This window comes from Hyperolius riggenbachi, chromosome 2 (genome assembly GCF_040937935.1).
Source record: "Hyperolius riggenbachi isolate aHypRig1 chromosome 2, aHypRig1.pri, whole genome shotgun sequence".
NCBI classification, from domain to species: Eukaryota; Metazoa; Chordata; class Amphibia; order Anura; family Hyperoliidae; genus Hyperolius; species Hyperolius riggenbachi.
The window spans coordinates 91191382-91208251 of record NC_090647.1 but is presented as its reverse complement, the minus strand read 5'-3'; the positions used below and the strand labels follow the sequence as shown (position 1 = coordinate 91208251).

At 44.8% G+C, this 16870-nt stretch overlaps 1 protein-coding gene across 3 annotated transcripts in view; it reads right to left on the bottom strand.

Annotated features, from left to right (window-relative positions):
• The window catches only part of FRY (FRY microtubule binding protein), a 578021-nt gene that overhangs the window by 479115 nt on the left and 82036 nt on the right, over window positions 1–16870 (bottom strand). For all 3 annotated transcript variants that reach the window (XM_068267046.1, XM_068267044.1, XM_068267045.1), the window contains exon 2: window positions 15832–15898. In XM_068267046.1, the coding sequence (XP_068123147.1) occupies window positions 15832–15865 (34 nt within the window). In that variant the 5' untranslated portion in view covers window positions 15866–15898. The remainder of the gene's footprint in view (window positions 1–15831; window positions 15899–16870) is intronic.

Here is a 16870-nt window from a genome sequence, read left to right as displayed (position 1 = left end):
GGCATAGTAAAGTATTTGTGCTGCAGCAGTCCAGTGCATGATGTGCATCAAAATCAGAGGTTGCTCTGGAAGGCCGAAATCTGGTCAGGAAGGAGAACGGGCATTCTCTGAACTATAGTCTGATGACTTCCTTATCACTTGCCACTTTACTGGTTATTATGCAATAGTGTATTGATGCATTTTAAAGCAAAAAGGTCCAGTGTGCACGGACTCACAATGTACATGGTGGTTTATTTTAAAGAAAGCCTGCAATGAGAAAAAGATCCCCTGGAGGGTACTCACCTCGGGTGAGGGAAGCCTCCGGAACCGATCGAGGCTTCCCCCGTCCTCCTCGATCCCACGGCACAGGCGAAAAAGCTCCCGGAACGGTAGGGATGTAAATATTTACCTTCCCGGCTCCAGGTCCAGCGCAGTATCGGCTCTGTGCCTCGGAGATAGGCGGAAATAGCCGATCGCTGTTGTGCCGCTCTACTGCGCCTGCGCAGTAGAGCAGACACGTCAGAGATCGGCTATTTTCGCCTATCTCCGTGCGGAGAACGGAAAGGTAAATAAATCAGCGCTTGTCAGCCTTGTCGAGGGAGGATTCCGGGGCACTACGGGGGAGCCAGCGCTAGATTGCCTGCAGCTACAGGGGAAGGGGAAGCCTCATTGGGACCCTGAGGCTTCCACCTACCGAGGTGAGTACCCCCCAGGGGACATTTTTTTTTGTTACAGGTTCTCTTTAATGTTTTCTAGTTGTTGCAATAACATGTACCCCCAGTATATGAACTAAGCCCTGACTGCTGCATATATAATTTTTGGTGATAGTCACTGTCTCCAATATCGAGCCCAAGGTGTCTGCAGGCTTCACAGTGTGTGGGAGTGCAATAGAGAGCACTGAGGATTAACTTTTATTTTTGACATACTGTTCTATGGTGGCTTGGAAAGCCACTGACTGCTGATGTTTGTTAAGACATCTGCGCTTATACTACATTTACATATTATGGTGCTGGGGGGGGGGGGGGGGGGGGATTTGAAGACCATTGGGAGAACAGGCCTTGTAAAAGGGGTCAATCTTCCAGATCAAGTGTTGTTGTGGCCACACTTGTTATGGTGGCCATACCATGTTGGCCTTCGAAGCCTTCAAATTCTGGTGCTGGAGAAGATTTCTGAGAGTCGCTCGGACTGCAAGAAGATCCAATCAGTCAATCCTTAAAAAAAATTAAGCCTGACTGTTCATTAGAAGGAGCAATGCTGAAGCTGAAATACTTGAAGCACATAATGAGAAGGCAGAATTCATTGTAGAAGACCTTGATGCTAAGAAAGATCAAGAGCAAAAGGACAAGGGGACAACAGAGAATGAGATAGTTAGATAGTATCATATCATGGAAGCAAGAAACGAGCTTGGACAAGCTTTGAGAGGCAGTAGAGGATAGAGGGTCATGGTGTGCTGTGGTCCATGCGGTCGCAAAGAGTCAGACTCAACTGAATAGCGACTGAACAACAACAACCATGATGGCTACACTTGATATATTACCTCTGGCACATGGACCTTCAGTCTCTGGGTGTCACCAATGAGAGATTAAGAAAAGAGTGTGAATGTTGAGGAGGTCCAATCAAGGTGTTACTGGAGAGACCAACTGACGCATCATCAACAGAGCCTTAGTGGGGTGACTTTTTCAGTAAGAAAAATAGGCACAAGCGCTTCCCTGTTTCTAGTAGCAAAGAATGCTGCAGCAAAAGGTGTTCTAATCCACAGATAGGTGTGCAAATATTTAAACATCATCAGCACTAGCAATAGTGTATGATTCTTCTCTTGTGTAGCTGCTGGGTAGCCTCCTGCAGACTCCTAGTGCCCATGGACAAGGTGACCTTCACCAAATGTGGGTACCTAGCAGCTACACAAGATAATAATTACACACTATTGCTAGTATTCAGAGTTTTTTTTTTATATTTCAATTATTCAGTGTCAGTGCTCTATGTATCCATAATAACAATAATCAACCTTTTTAGCCATATTTATTAAGGACAAATGGTCCAATGTGACCTAGACAAGGGAAATATAAAAATCAGGCCTATAGTTTTCCTATGAAGATGTCCCCAGAGCGCCAGTTCAGGTTATGCGCTTAGGGAAAACATCAAATTACACCATCTTTGCACTACATCATAATATATTAAGTAAAAAATCCTATAGGGTGTTGATCTTATTTTCCTATATGGCCTGCTGAGGATTTGCTCGAGCCATAAACCATCTGAGTGTAAATTTAGCCCAGTATATACAGTTTGTGTATTTTACGTGCGAGTTGCACTGAAGTATGTGTGTAAAATATGAATCTAGGGCGAGTTACAGTAAATTGGCTCAGCATAGACAACGCTTGGACCTCATTTCCAGGTTGCTTCCTCCCAGAGGAGAAAACAAGAATTTCTATGCATCTTTTTTACTTCGCATTAGTCACTGTTAGTCTATTTATATTGCAGATCAGGGCCGGGCCGAGGCATAGGCTGGAGAGGCTCCAGCCTCAGGGCGCAGTGTTGGAGGGGGCGCACAATTCATTCAGCTGCCATTCCTAATTGTGTTTGAAGCAGAAAGAAATAAGAAAAGGGGATACATGGCAGTGACTGCAAGCCAGATAACTAGAGATTAAGGTGTTGGGGAGGTTGTGGGCCCTGTGGCCCTTTTAGTCTAATAGCAATCAGTGTGTGACGCCTGGTCTGGGAAGGATGGAGGGGCGCACTTTGGTGTCTCAGCCTTGGGTGCTGGAGGACCTTGTCCCGGCTCTGTTGCAGATGAGCGTATTTAAGGGAGGTGTTGCCATGGAAAACTTTTTTTAGACTAAGAGTACAAAGACAAAACTTATTTATGGCACTTCCTGCACTGACCCAGATGAATCCATCATTAACCCCCAATGTACGTTATAAAATACAATTTAAAGGGGTTCTTTCGCGAAAAAAGTAGGCAGTTAAAAAATGTGACAGATGACAGGTTTTGGGCCAGTCCATCTTTTTAAGGTGGATTCTCAGGGCTTTCTTTGTTTTCAACAGCATTTCCTGAACAGCAGTTTAACTGCCAAAATAGCAAGATACCAGCCAGCCTCCCTAATCACTTGCACACTATTATGTCAGTTAGACTTTGCAACTGCTGTTCAGGAAATGCTGTTGAAAACTAAGAAAGCCCTGAGAATCCCCCTTAAAAAGATGGACTGGCCCAAAACCTGTCATCTGTCACATTTTTTAACTGCCTACTTTTTTCGCGAAAGAACCCCTTTAAAGAAAATGGAATTTTGGTCAAATATGTTATACAATGGCAGACTGTGCAGTATGCCTAGACCCATATTAGTCAATGTGCTGCCACCTTCATTGTGCATATATAACAATGTAAAACGATGTACATTGCCTATGGCCTTAATAAGCAAAATATGCAATACTTTATTAAATAAATAACAGTAATCTATTAAAGGGAGTCTGTAGCGATTTAAAAAATAAACAGATATTCCCCTAAGGAGAGGGAAGGCTCTGGTTCCTATACAGCCTTCCTATTCTCCTCCCGGTCTTCTCTTTTCCTGCAGGCTCCCCTATTTGTGGACTGCATTCTTCCGGGTTTGGTGCACTTTGGCAGTCTTCGGAAGCACTTGGGCAAGCGCCCTTCTCTCGAGCACTCGCACGTACGCGGTACGGAGCCACCAGTCTTCGAGAGCCTTAAAGAGGAACTGTAACGCCAAAACGGCCCCTGGGGGGTACTCACCTCGGGTGGGGGAAGCCTCAGGATCCTAATGAGGCTTCCCACGCCGTCCTGCGTCCCTCGGGGGTCTCGCTGTAGCCCTCCGTGCAGTCCGGGCAGCGGTGACGTCATTATTTACCTTCCTGGCTCCTGCGCAGGCGCTCTGATGCCTCTCGGCGCCGAAGTAGGCGGAAATACCCGATCGCCGTCGGGTCTGCTCTACTGCGCAGGCGCAAGTTTCCGGCGCCTGCGCAGTAGAGCGGACCCGACGGAGATCGGGTATTTCCGTCTATTTCCGTGCCGAAAGTCGCCACAGCGCCCCCGCTGGAGCCAGCAAAGGTAAATATTGAAATGACAGTCGGCACAGTCGCCGGCTGTTTGGAGGGCTGCGGCGAGACCCCCGTGGGACAGAGGACGGCGTGGGAAGCCTCATTAGGATCCGGAGGCTTCCCCCACCCGAGGTGAGTACCCCCCAGGGGAGGTTTTTGTTGTTACAGAGTCTCTTTAATGTTTCCGAAGACTGCCAAAGTCTCTCACGGCGGGAGATTCAAATGGAAGAGCCTGCAGGGAAACCAGGAGAACCTTCTTACCTTCTCCTTAGGTAAGTATCTTTTTTTTTTTTTAAAGATGCTTCAGACACAGGGGGTTTAAACCTCTTTAGTTTATACATATCGTGAGTCATGTAAGATTTCCTACTTTTCATTACCTATACAGTTACCATATTTGCTTTTGTGCACAAGTAATATTGTCTGTTTACAAATTACAAATTCCCAAATTCCCAAAGTACAGTTTATCTGCTCTAAAAGTTGCCATTGCATTTTATTGCATAGCTGCTGTATTTATATATTAAAATCTATCTAGTGATCACTTCTCAGCTGACACACATACAGTAGTAGAAGCAGATAAAGCTTAGTTTCAGCACTTTGATAATGTTTACTAGTTGTAGCAGACAAAGGAATGCAAACAAAAGATAGTGTTATCACCTCTTCGGATGTGGCAACAAGCTTTCAACTGAAGAAGCAAGTGATGTGTTTAACTGTTTGAATGCTGTTCTGCTTCAGCATTTTTTTGAGGTAGTAGATTTTATGCTGGAAATATTTTTTTAGAGCAAATAAGAAATGCTGAGTTTCATTCTACTTTAATATTAGCATTTATATGATGCTGACATTTTCCGCTGTGCTTTATAGAGCACATTGAACAAATTGTTATTTCAAGGCACGGTATCACAACGTCGTTCAGCACGATTACTAAAGGAGAATTGCATCGAATCTCGCTTGCAGTGTGTGGGCCTCTAGTTGTTTGAGTTTTGATCAACCACTCTGTACTTGATCACCCAATAAAGTCGGGCTTAATCGCCCGACCGAACCTTATCATAGTCTACAGCCAATTCTGGTAGGGTTCCAGTTAACCTTTTGGTTTTTTTGGCTGGGGAAAACCAGTTCCAATACAGGGAGAACAAACAGTACACGCTCCATGTAGCTAGTGCCTTGGCTGAGATAAAAACCTGAATGCTAACATTGCAAGATGAGTATAACAAGACCTGAAACCACTTCTAACCCTCTGCCATTATATTCCCAGGAAATGTCTCCATTTGGATGGGAGCAAGGTATGGATTCCAGACAAGGAAGCCTTGCCCCGTCTCAGCCTTCAGAAGCCGAAGATTAGTTGAAGCCAGTCATTTGCATCCAGCTATTACCATACCAGGTGGAGCTCGGTGACGGGTAATCCAACCCAGCCATAAGCATTCAATCAAATATTAGTAGTAATAATAGTACTGACCTGTGGACTACCATGCATCTTCTCTAATTTATGCGAGTTTTGTGTTTTTTTTAAAGCAAACTTGCAGTGTGTTGGGGTCTGGCTAAGTTAGATACTCATCTCAGTAGTTGGAAGGCTCTGGATCATTCAAAGGCCTTCCGGATGCTCATAGAGCCCACTGTTCCAGCCTAGGGTCCGTCCTTAGCTTTTGGCCACGCTCCTGGCCATAGATGAGAATATCCACACTGGGCATGCACACGTTATGCCTGCGCATGCCCAGAAGAACAAAGATGCTTATGCACAGATTTCTTCCTCTGTGCACAAGTGCTTCGGGGCATGCACAGAACTTACATGCACATGCCCAGTCCGGAAGCGCTGGTATGCAACCAAGAGCATGGCTGGAAGAAACCTATTTGCCAAGCTGACCCAGTACTGGAGAGTCGGGCTGTAGAAGACCATCCAGAGGCTTCCCACCAGAGCAGGGCCATTCACCAGGCAACCTAGGCAGGTACCTGGGGCCTAGTGGGTGTCAAGGGACCCACCTGCAACTCCACTTCAACTTACCAAAAGGACCACAAGGGGGGGGGGGGCAAAAATCTACTACCTTGCCAAGGCCCTATTACATCTTAATCCATCTCTGCTTTCTACTACTGAGGTATCTAACTTTTTTTCTTTCATTTCTGGTTCCCTTTCATTTGCTCTTTGGAAACCTCATGAATCTAAATAAGACACTCCATCTTTTGAGCTGGTATCTTCAGCTCCTGTCTCCGGGGAGTTTCAGGTGTGATAGCTGTTCTGTGACCCACAGGATAGCTCTTCCGGCACCTGCATGAACACAATGACACCTATGGAGACCTTTTCTTTGGGTCTTTTAAAATATATCCTAACCCCAATTAACATATAATTAGATCTGGCAGACACCTGAATTATTTAGACATCATGCGACAGCTCGAGTTTCTCCTTGGGATGAATTTCAGAGAACCTTCATGCTAGCGCAGAAGTCAGCTGTTCACTGCAACGTTTTTGCCATTCATCCTTAAACTAACCAATCAACCCCCTTCGTTAAAGAGAGAGTTTTTTTTGTTTTTTTACAAGAATATTGGTTTTAATTGAATTAAAGTGAAAGCATTACTATAGTGAAAAATTATATCTTGCACTTAGAGCCTAACGATATTTCAAGTTTTTATCCAACACAATTGTGACACTCTTCAAAGTACAACTAGAGGCAACATTTCTACAAGAAAAAACACTTATTTTAAACCAAAAAGGTGGTCATGAATAGGTTAATAGGTTTAATTTAATTTTGTCCTGGGAGGCTAAAGGCTCAAACACAAGTTTGGCTAAAGTCGCTGTCATTACTGGCGTGTGTACGACCCCCGACCTGTAAGTGATCTGCCAGGCGGATCAACTCACCTCCCGCGAAGACTAAACCCTTCTTCTATGCCACTCCCCCGCCCGCCACGTGATGTAACCTCCACACTGCACAGTCGTCCCTCTGCCTCATTATAAGCTACACAGATGACTCACATCTGTGCAGCCTGGCCCAGAGATGTCGCCCGAGGGGATCACATCCCAATCTCTAACAGGCAACACCCATCCAGGGTGTGTTCACACCTTTTTCCATGTACCACACTAAAAAAGTGAGCTCCCCAGGTTACAGAGAAATTGTTGTTTGTCTTTCACTGCAGGAGATAAAAGTAAAATTTATAGCAGGGAGCTTCTGTGTGCAAGTTAAACTGATTGGCAAGGTATTTTGTTTGGACGAATGAATTGTACACATTCTAGGTAGTTCTTGGAGGTCTAGGTGGCTCGTGGCTTGCCCCTGATGTGTCAGTGAGATTTACAGACTGTGCAATCATCTCCTCCGAGCGCCAGCTGAGTTCTTTGTTCTCCTTCCTTACCCCTTCCACTCCCTGCCACTCATGCACAGCACATCGTCCTTCTGCCTCTGCAGACTAGCAATGCGTCTGTACAGATCTCAACACCGAACCATCACCCAAGGGATCAGATCCCGATTCTTGCAGGTGACTGTAATTGTAGGCACCTTAACTGTATTTAATTGCATGTTATGCTAAACTGTACTGTAAAACTGCTTCAATTTGCTTTATAGAAAAACCACCAAAAACGCTACCAAATCGCAATATAATGCAGACGTCTAACAATAGCCCACACCATCCACATAATTCATATTTTATTACAGCTCTTTCAAAAGATTCCTTTAAAAATGAGGTATGTTAAGCTGGTCAGCTTGACCAAAGGAGACGATTGGCTCTGAAACATTGCTGCTGTTTTGCATTGAAGATACATCCTTTTTTATATGGGATGTGGAATTTAAACAGCTATAATAAACTGGTGCTAACGATGGGAAGTAATTTGTACTTTGCTTTAGAATCACAGCAGATGCTGGCAGAGCTAGTCAGAGCCAATCCAAATACGCGTCATAACTGGCATGCACTCCAAACTACAAAACATGAGGATGCGATAAAGTGCAATACAAAATAACATTACTGTAATTTCAAACAGTAACTACCACTGCAAATAGACATCCCTCCATGTAGTATGAAAACATTCCTTATAACGTTTCCTGATATTTTCTATAAGGAGCTTCATTCAGCTGTAAGTCACTTGCTGGGAACAGAGCCACAGAGGATGGGGTGACATCAGGAGACATGCAGCTGGCAAGCCGTAGCTAGCAGAGGGCGACACTTTTGGACTGGTTGCTCAGTGTGCAATAAAGTGCAAGTGGCAGGAAGGATCAGCGAGTGTGTCATCAGAGGGTAAAACAGCTTGCAGCGAGAAATAAAAATAGTGCCAACATGAAAGCCTGGCGAGGAGAGGAGGGAACGGGCTGCAGACACCGGGGAAGGGGGTTGAGAGATAGCTGCATAACATCAGACATATACAGCTAGAGAGAACACCAAGCAACAAACAAAATAGGGGGCTACAGTATAAACATGACAGGGAACCTGAACTAAGTAAAATTATTTAAAATAAACACATGCTGTACCTGCAAATATATATTACATACTTACCTCGCCATCACTGTCCCTCAGATGCTCACCATTTGCTTCTATATTTTTTTTGTGTATATATATCTTGTCACTACCTGTCCCTCAAAAGGAGCTCACATTCTAATCCCTACCATTGTCATATGTCTATATTATGTAGTGTAAGTACTGTAGTCTAGGGCCAATTTTAGGGGGAGCCAATTAACTTATCCGTATGTTTTTGGAATGTGGGAGGAAACCGGAGTTCCCGGAGGAAACCAGAGTGCCCGGAGGAAACCCACGCAGACACGGAGAGAACATACAAACTCTTTTGCAGATAGTGCCCTGGCTGGGATTTGAACCGGGGACCGAGCGCTGCAAGGCGAGAGAGCTAACCACTACGCCACCGTGCTGCCCGCACTACGCCACCGTGCTGTCAGTTATAACTGAAAGGAAAAGTGATGTGCAACGTAATGTCCATGTTTCCCTATGGCTCAAGTGGGCGACTAGAGATTGATTAATAGACTGCACGGAGGTAAGTATGACGTGTGTATGTTTATTATGACTTAATTTTCAGTTCAGGTTTGCTTTAAATAGGAAAACTTGCCAATGTTCATGTTTGATGGAGTAAATTCTTCATGGAGCATTGTTCTTGTGTCTCCGTATCTAAAATCTATATCAGATGGAGAAGAATCAGGCTATCAGAAGTTACTACTGGTAGGGTATGTGCAGGTGAATGTGTGCTGGAAGCTGATGGAGGTAATATAGGTCAGCATCTATCAGCAGTTACTACTGGTTGTGTATGTGCAGGTGAATGTGTGCTGGAAGCTGATGGAGGTAATATAGGTCAGCATCTATTAGAAGTTACTACTGATAGTGTATGTGAAGGTGAATATGAGCTGGAAGCTGATGGAGGTAATATAGGTCAGCATCTATCAGAAGTTACTACTGGTAGTGTATGTGCAGGTGAATGTGTGCTGGAAGCTGATGGAGATAATATAGGTCAGCATCTATCAGAAGTTACTACTGATAGTGTATGTGAAGGTGAATATGAGCTGGAAGCTGATGGAGGTAATATAGGTCAGCATCTATCAGAAGTTACTACTGGTAGTGTATGTGCAGGTGAATGTGTGCTGGAAGCTGATGGAGGTAATATAGGTCAGCATCTATCAGAAGTTACTACTGGTAGAGTATGTGCTGGTGAATGCGAGCTGGAAGCTGATGGAGGTAATATAGGTCAGCGTCTATCAGAAGTTACTACTGGTTGTGTATGTGAAGGTGAATGCGAGCTGGAAGCTGATGGAGGTGATATAGGTCAGCGTCTATCAGAAGTTACTACTGGTTGTGTATGTGAAGGTGAATGTGTGCTGGAAGCTGATGGAGGTAATATAGGTCAGCATCTATCAGAAGTTACTACTGGTAGAGTATGTGCTGGTGAATGCGAGCTGGAAGCTGATGGAGGTAATATAGGTCAGCGTCTATCAGAAGTTACTACTGGTTGTGTATGTGAAGGTGAATGCGAGCTGGAAGCTGATGGAGGTAATATAGGTCAGCGTCTATCAGAAGTTACTACTGGTAGTGTATGTGCAGGTGAATGTGTGCTGGAAGCTGATGGAGGTAATATAGGTCAGCATCTATCAGAAGTTACTACTGGTAGTGTATGTGCAGGTGAATGCGAGCTGGAAGCTGATGGAGGTAATATAGGTCAGCGTCTATCAGAAGTTACTACTGGTTGTGTATGTGAAGGTGAATGTGTGCTGGAAGCTGATGGAGGTAATATAGGTCAGCATCTATCAGAAGTTACTACTGATAGTGTATGTGAAGGTGAATATGAGCTGGAAGCTGATGGAGGTAATATAGGTCAGCGTCTATCAGAAGTTACGGTACTACTGGTAGTGTATGTGCAGGTGAATGTGTGCTGGAAGCTGATGGAGGTAATATAGGTCAGCATCTATCAGAAGTTACTACTGGTAGTGTATGTGCAGGTGAATGCGAGCTAGAAGCTGATGGAGGTAATATAGGTCAGCGTCTATCAGAAGTTACTACTGGTTGTGTATGTGAAGGTGAATGCGAGCTGGAAGCTGATGGAGGTGATATAGGTCAGCGTCTATCAGAAGTTACTACTGGTTGTGTATGTGAAGGTGAATGTGTGCTGGAAGCTGATGGAGGTAATATAGGTCAGCATCTATCAGAAGTTACTACTGGTAGAGTATGTGCTGGTGAATGCGAGCTGGAAGCTGATGGAGGTAATATAGGTCAGCGTCTATCAGAAGTTACTACTGGTTGTGTATGTGAAGGTGAATGCGAGCTGGAAGCTGATGGAGGTAATATAGGTCAGCGTCTATCAGAAGTTACTACTGGTAGTGTATGTGCAGGTGAATGTGTGCTGGAAGCTGATGGAGGTAATATAGGTCAGCATCTATCAGAAGTTACTACTGATAGTGTATGTGAAGGTGAATATGAGCTGGAAGCTGATGGAGGTAATATAGGTCAGCGTCTATCAGAAGTTACGGTACTACTGGTAGTGTATGTGCAGGTGAATGTGTGCTGGAAGCTGATGGAGGTAATATAGGTCAGCATCTATCAGAAGTTACTACTGGTAGTGTATGTGCAGGTGAATGCGAGCTAGAAGCTGATGGAGGTAATATAGGTCAGCATCTATCAGAAGTTACTACTGGTAGGGTATGTGAAGGTGAATGCGAGCTGGAAGCTGATGGAGGTAATATAGGTCAGCATCTATCAGAAGTTACTACTGGTAGTGTATGTGAAGGTGAATATGAGCTGGAAGCTGATGGAGGTAATATAGGTCAGCATCTATCAGAAGTTACTACTGGTTGTGTATGTGAAGGTGAATGTGAGCTGGAAGCTGATGGAGGTAATATAGGTCAGCATCTATCAGCAGTTACTACTGATAGTGTATGTGAAGGTGAATAGGAGCTGGAAGCTGATGGAGGTAATATAGGTCAGTCTTCCCTGACTGACACATCTCCTGGGAATATCTATTCTTATCAGGTCAGTGCTGGAGTCTGCTGTGCTTCCTATGTACATGTGCAGAAGGGGGCTGAGCACTGCCAGACTATTTATAGATGTCTGCACACTGCATTCATGGAAGAACACTTCAATAGTAGAATTCAACATCACATATTAGTGACAGTAAATGCTTCTCCAACACAATCCTTCCCACCTAAATCAGTGGGAAGCCTCGTAGAAAAAACACTATAATGGAGCTGCTGTTGTATCCTATATTGATTTTCAATAAGAGCAGCGAGTGTTGAATATGACTCACTAAAGACTACTTAAAGGGAATCTCAGATGGGGCCCCCAAAATAAAATACACATACCTGGGGCTTCCTCCAGCCCCCTCTGGCCTGATCCCTCCCACGGCATCATCTTCTCCCTCTCCGTTCGCCCGCAATTGGCCCCGGAAAGTCCTCTGGTCTGGGGCCAACTACGCATGCACTGCCTGGCCGTGTGCGCGCTCTTGCCGCGTTCCCATCGTGACGGGAGCGAGACAGGAGAGTGTGGCTCCCAACTGCGCATGCAGTGACTGGCCCAAACTTAAAAAAAATCTGAGAATAACCAGAACTAAACAATATCTAAGCTTAAAAAGACAGGCTCTGTCATTTTAAGGTTAGGTATTGTTTAGTTCAGGTTATTCTCAGATTTTTTTAAAAGGAATTCTGTGGAGTAAAAAAAAAAGCAAAAACCGACACTTACCTGGGGCTTCTATCGGCCCCCTGTAGCTGTCATGTCCCGCACCGTCATCCTACGATCGTCCGTTCCCAGTCTAATGATGGGGGGGGGGGGCGCGTGCAGGGAATGGAAGCCAGGCTTCCATTCCCTGCACCCACCGCAGCTCTATGCAGCTACCTCCGGTATGTGCCTTGTATGTGTCGCTATTTATGCATTTGTTTTAGCACTATGCCGTTGAAGGATATAAATAAACATTAACAACAATATTTTTATAGCGCTTTTCTCCCTGGGGACTCAAAGCGCTGTGACCCTGCATTATGCCGTCTCAAAGGCTAGGGAAAAGAGGTGAGTTTTTAGCCTTTTTTTAAAGCTGTCCAGAGAAGGAGCCTCTCGTACTGATTGTGGAAGTGAGTTCCATAGAGTAGGGGCTGCATGGGAAAAGGCCCGAGCACCAAATGTTAAGTGTATCCTGGGAATAACCAGCTTCATCTTGTTGGCAGAGTGGAGGGTGCGTGGAGGGGCACAAAGCAACTGACAGCAGTGCCGGCGCTTTCCTTTCCTCTCCATACACTCCTGGAAAACTGTCAACAACCCTTTGTCCACGGCTTGTGCATGCGCAGTAACATGGATCCAATCGGGCTTGGCTATCTCCGCTGAAGCCCAAGACGGCTTGTGCTGCGTCACTGGCGTGAGCCATCTGCTCCTGCGCAGTAGCAGGGCTTTTCCATACAGACAAAATCACACTTATTGTTCAAGCGCTCACACCAATATGTGCTAGGGGTTAATTACAAAATCATCTAACACCATTTCCAATCCCAGCGAGATCCCTCAGAAATTGGCTAGCAGACACACATAAATAGGCCCAATCAGTAATTGTCAAGTCCACAATCACATAGAATCTCAGGTGCACATGATTTTATACAGTCCTTCAAAAAATGACTAGTTCGCTTGTGTTTCTTTGGCCGAGTATCGCCTTCAATATTCACAGTTCTCATTAAACATCCTCAGCGCTCAAAAGCCACAAATGAGACAAAGCCACCACCATCATCCTTATGGTGCACGACTCACTGAGTTTGCTGTGCTACCCTTACAGCAGCCAGATTACACTTGCGGGGCCTTCAACAGGCTCCCCTCGCCATTCGACCACTTCTGGATCCTCCTCTTGCCATGAGCAATAATACACATCATAGCGCAATATGCTACTAAAAACCATAAAATGTATTCAAATTGTCCACTCACGTTCAGTTGCGTGGTATAACAAGCATAGAGCTTTGCCAGCGGGCTCTCCCCCGTGCGGTTCGCCCAGTTGTGACCCCACTGTCCTCCAGCCTGCTATTCCAACGTGCCTCGGTACATCTAGTATGCCGTCTGAGACTCTTCCCCGAGCAGATCTTTTCTAGTGCGGCGGCGCCCCTATACAAGAACAAGTGCGGCCGCACTGCGCCCTGCACAGTAGCAAGGACCCGCACAGGCTTAGGTGCAAAAAGATGAGCCCAACCCGTCCCTGCTACTGCGCAGAATTGGGAGGGAGACCAGGAAGCCTCTGGAGAATCCAGATGCTTCCCTCTCCTGAGGTTAGTATCTAACCTAGTATCAAAATCCACTTACCTGGGGCTTCCTCCAACCCCTGGCAGCTGTCCTGTTCCCTTGCCGCAGCTCCGGTGTCTCCCGTTGTCCTGCCCTGTAGAAGCCGACCTCACCAGATCGGCTTCCTGGTCGGCTTCTTGTGCGTTCCACCGTGCGGGTCACGTGGTCCGGCCGACGTCATCAGCATTGTACTGCGCAGGCGCAGTAGTTCTAAGCCTGCGCAGTACAATACTAACGACGTCACCTGGACCCAGTGACCCGCACAGTGGAGCGCAGAAGAAGCCGACCAGGAAGCCGACCTGGCAAGGTCGGCTTCTGCAGCACAGGACAACGGGAGACACCGGAGCTGCAGCGAAGGCACGAGACAGCTGCCAGGGGCTGGAGGAAGCCCCAGATAAGTGGATTGTTTTTTTTTATTTTGCCTGGACCTTCCCTTTAATGATTCAATTGATGTAATCATTATTAAAGCAAGCCTGAACTGAAAATAATCTATCCTCCTACTCCTGAAAATGACTTTTTTTTACTGTTTCATTAACTGTATGCATTAGCTAAAACAGGGCAGGAAATTAAGTTGACCTAATTTGAATCATTGTGTATGTCTGACCCTCTGTGTAGGGCACATTATATTTTCTATACTTGTTACTGAATGTGGGTTCACAGGACTCTAAATTTCTATTTCAGATGAAGTGGGAAAGGGACTGTCATGTTGTCCTAGAAGGTGAGCAATGCTTTGATACGCTGTCAAAAGGTAGCGTGCAGGTGACCAATATGGAGGTTTCCTTGAGAATCCTACACAGGTCATATTGGGTCCCTGAGAGACTACACCGAATTTATCTTGTTAAATCTGAGCTCTGTTTCCGAGGCAGCCAGCTTACAGGTACCCTATCTTATCTTATCTTAAACTCATCAAGCAAATAAATAAGATACTGGCCCTTCACCTATGGGTTGATTCGTCCATCTGTCTGCTAAGCCTTCAGCCAGATAATCTACCTCATGCAAAACATAAGCTAATACAATTTATAGTAAACGCTGCTAAGATGTACATTGCTTCACAATGGCTCCAGAAATAATTTTCAGATAGTGTGGAACATGAATGGATACACACTTTGATGCTTAACGAAAAAATGAAGGCGAACCAGGCTGACAGAAATCACCATTTTGAAAAGGTCTGGCTGCCTTGGTCTCAGAATGTCTCTTCAGCAGGTATCTGTTCTAATCTCACAATGACATCTCTTTGCTAGTCTCTGGGATATTTAGTGGTAATATGACAGTGTGGTACAACCATGATTGGTACATAGTTTGTGTTTTCTGTAGGGAAAAAATATCATAATACTTTTAATGTTCAATCAATCTGATGGCAGTATTATGTTATTTATTTGTATTATTTGTTGCTTAACCTCATTCTCACTGCGTAATCTACTGTTTTGAATATTTCAATAAAATAGATTTTGAAATTAAAAATGACTTTTTTATTTCATAATCCAACTTTTCTGTTGTTTTGTGTTGTTCTGTTGAAAAGCTAAAAAAAGTAGGTTTAATGTTTTATCGTCTAAGCTGAATGACACATTCTTACACATAGCATGAAACAGTTCACGCAAGTGCAGAATGCCATTGAAAGCTATGGCGCTTCACGCAATCAAAAGATAGAGTTTGGCAATGAAATCAGCAATGGTGCTTACATTAACATGTGAGTTAATGTAATACGGCATGCGCAAAGTTTAACGTCACGTAATGTACTGTATACAGTAATAATTCATTATCTACATACCGTTCGTGTGATCTGCAGTGACTTCACGTGATAATGATACTTAGCACGTGATAACGATACTTTGCGCGTGAAGCGTAATGCTGTTCGCGCGAAGTCAAACCTTTACGCGCATAATATCATGTGCAAAGTGGCTTATCACTGTCGTGCTAAGTGGAGGGGGGGGGGGGGGGGGAGAAAAAAATGAATACAGCCTAGTTATAAGTTAGAATGACACTGTACATACACGTTTAGCTCATCATATCACATGCCAGTTCAGGTACCTTTTAAAGTACAATAAAACAAAAGAACACAATTATCCCACTGTAGCTCTGAGCTTAATATACAACACATTTCTAACTTACTTTGTGATGCAGACTGGCAGTCAGTTTCTTTCATGAACTGTAAACAGTGCTGTATTCATCTTCACCTCTGTGGAAGTAAATTACAAATAGATAGTGTTCAGGTCACACTGCTGATTTAAGGCTAATAACAAACAAGACTGAGACTGCAGAGCAAACATTAAGCCATCTTGGAAACTGGTATATCTTATTCTCAAATATGTAGTAGTGATGGGGTCAGAGCAGGGCTGTGGAGTCAGAGTCGAGGAGTAGGAGCAATTTTGGGTACCTGGAGTTGGAGGCTTCATAAATTGAGGAGTCATGATTTTTGTAGCAACGCCACAGCCCTGGTAAGTATTAGACTAAGGAGTAGGAGTCGAGGAGTTAGTGCAATTTTGGGTACCTGGAATGGGAGGATGCTTTCATAAACTGAGGAGTCGGATGATTGTTGTACTGACCGCACAGCCCTGGGTCAGAGGGCAGTGCACAAAACTTGCACTTATAAGGCAAGGTGTAACAAACACGGAAGAGACGGATGCGGTGAACAGGGATACCACCGCAGCCGTCCCCATTTATCTGCCTAACGATCTATCCGGTCCTCGGGCGTCTAGCACGCCGAGGACGGGTTTGTCAGCAGCACATAGGGTTGCATTGTTGTGTTCTGACTATTCTTACTCTCAGTGATTCTGTACTTCTGCCCATCTGATCTTGTTGCCGACTCTACCTGTTCAAACCTTCCTGCCTTTGCCTTCTGACTTTGTACCGTATCTGCCAGCCTGTTGCCAACTCGTTTAGTCTGACCACTCTACTCTCACCAGAGGGCCCTAGTCGCTGGTGAGGGGTTTTGTACTGTTAGTGCCCACCAGCTCCTCTGGTGTGGCATAGCTAAACCTGTCAGTACTACTGTTGCACCAAGCACTATACTTTGCTATTGTATTAGCTGTTGGTATACCTGTATTATTGGTTATTCTGCAGATCATTATATAATCAGGTATATATCTGCATTATAGGTGATACTGCAGATCACCTAATAATCAGAATCCAGTTCTTGCTGACACCAATC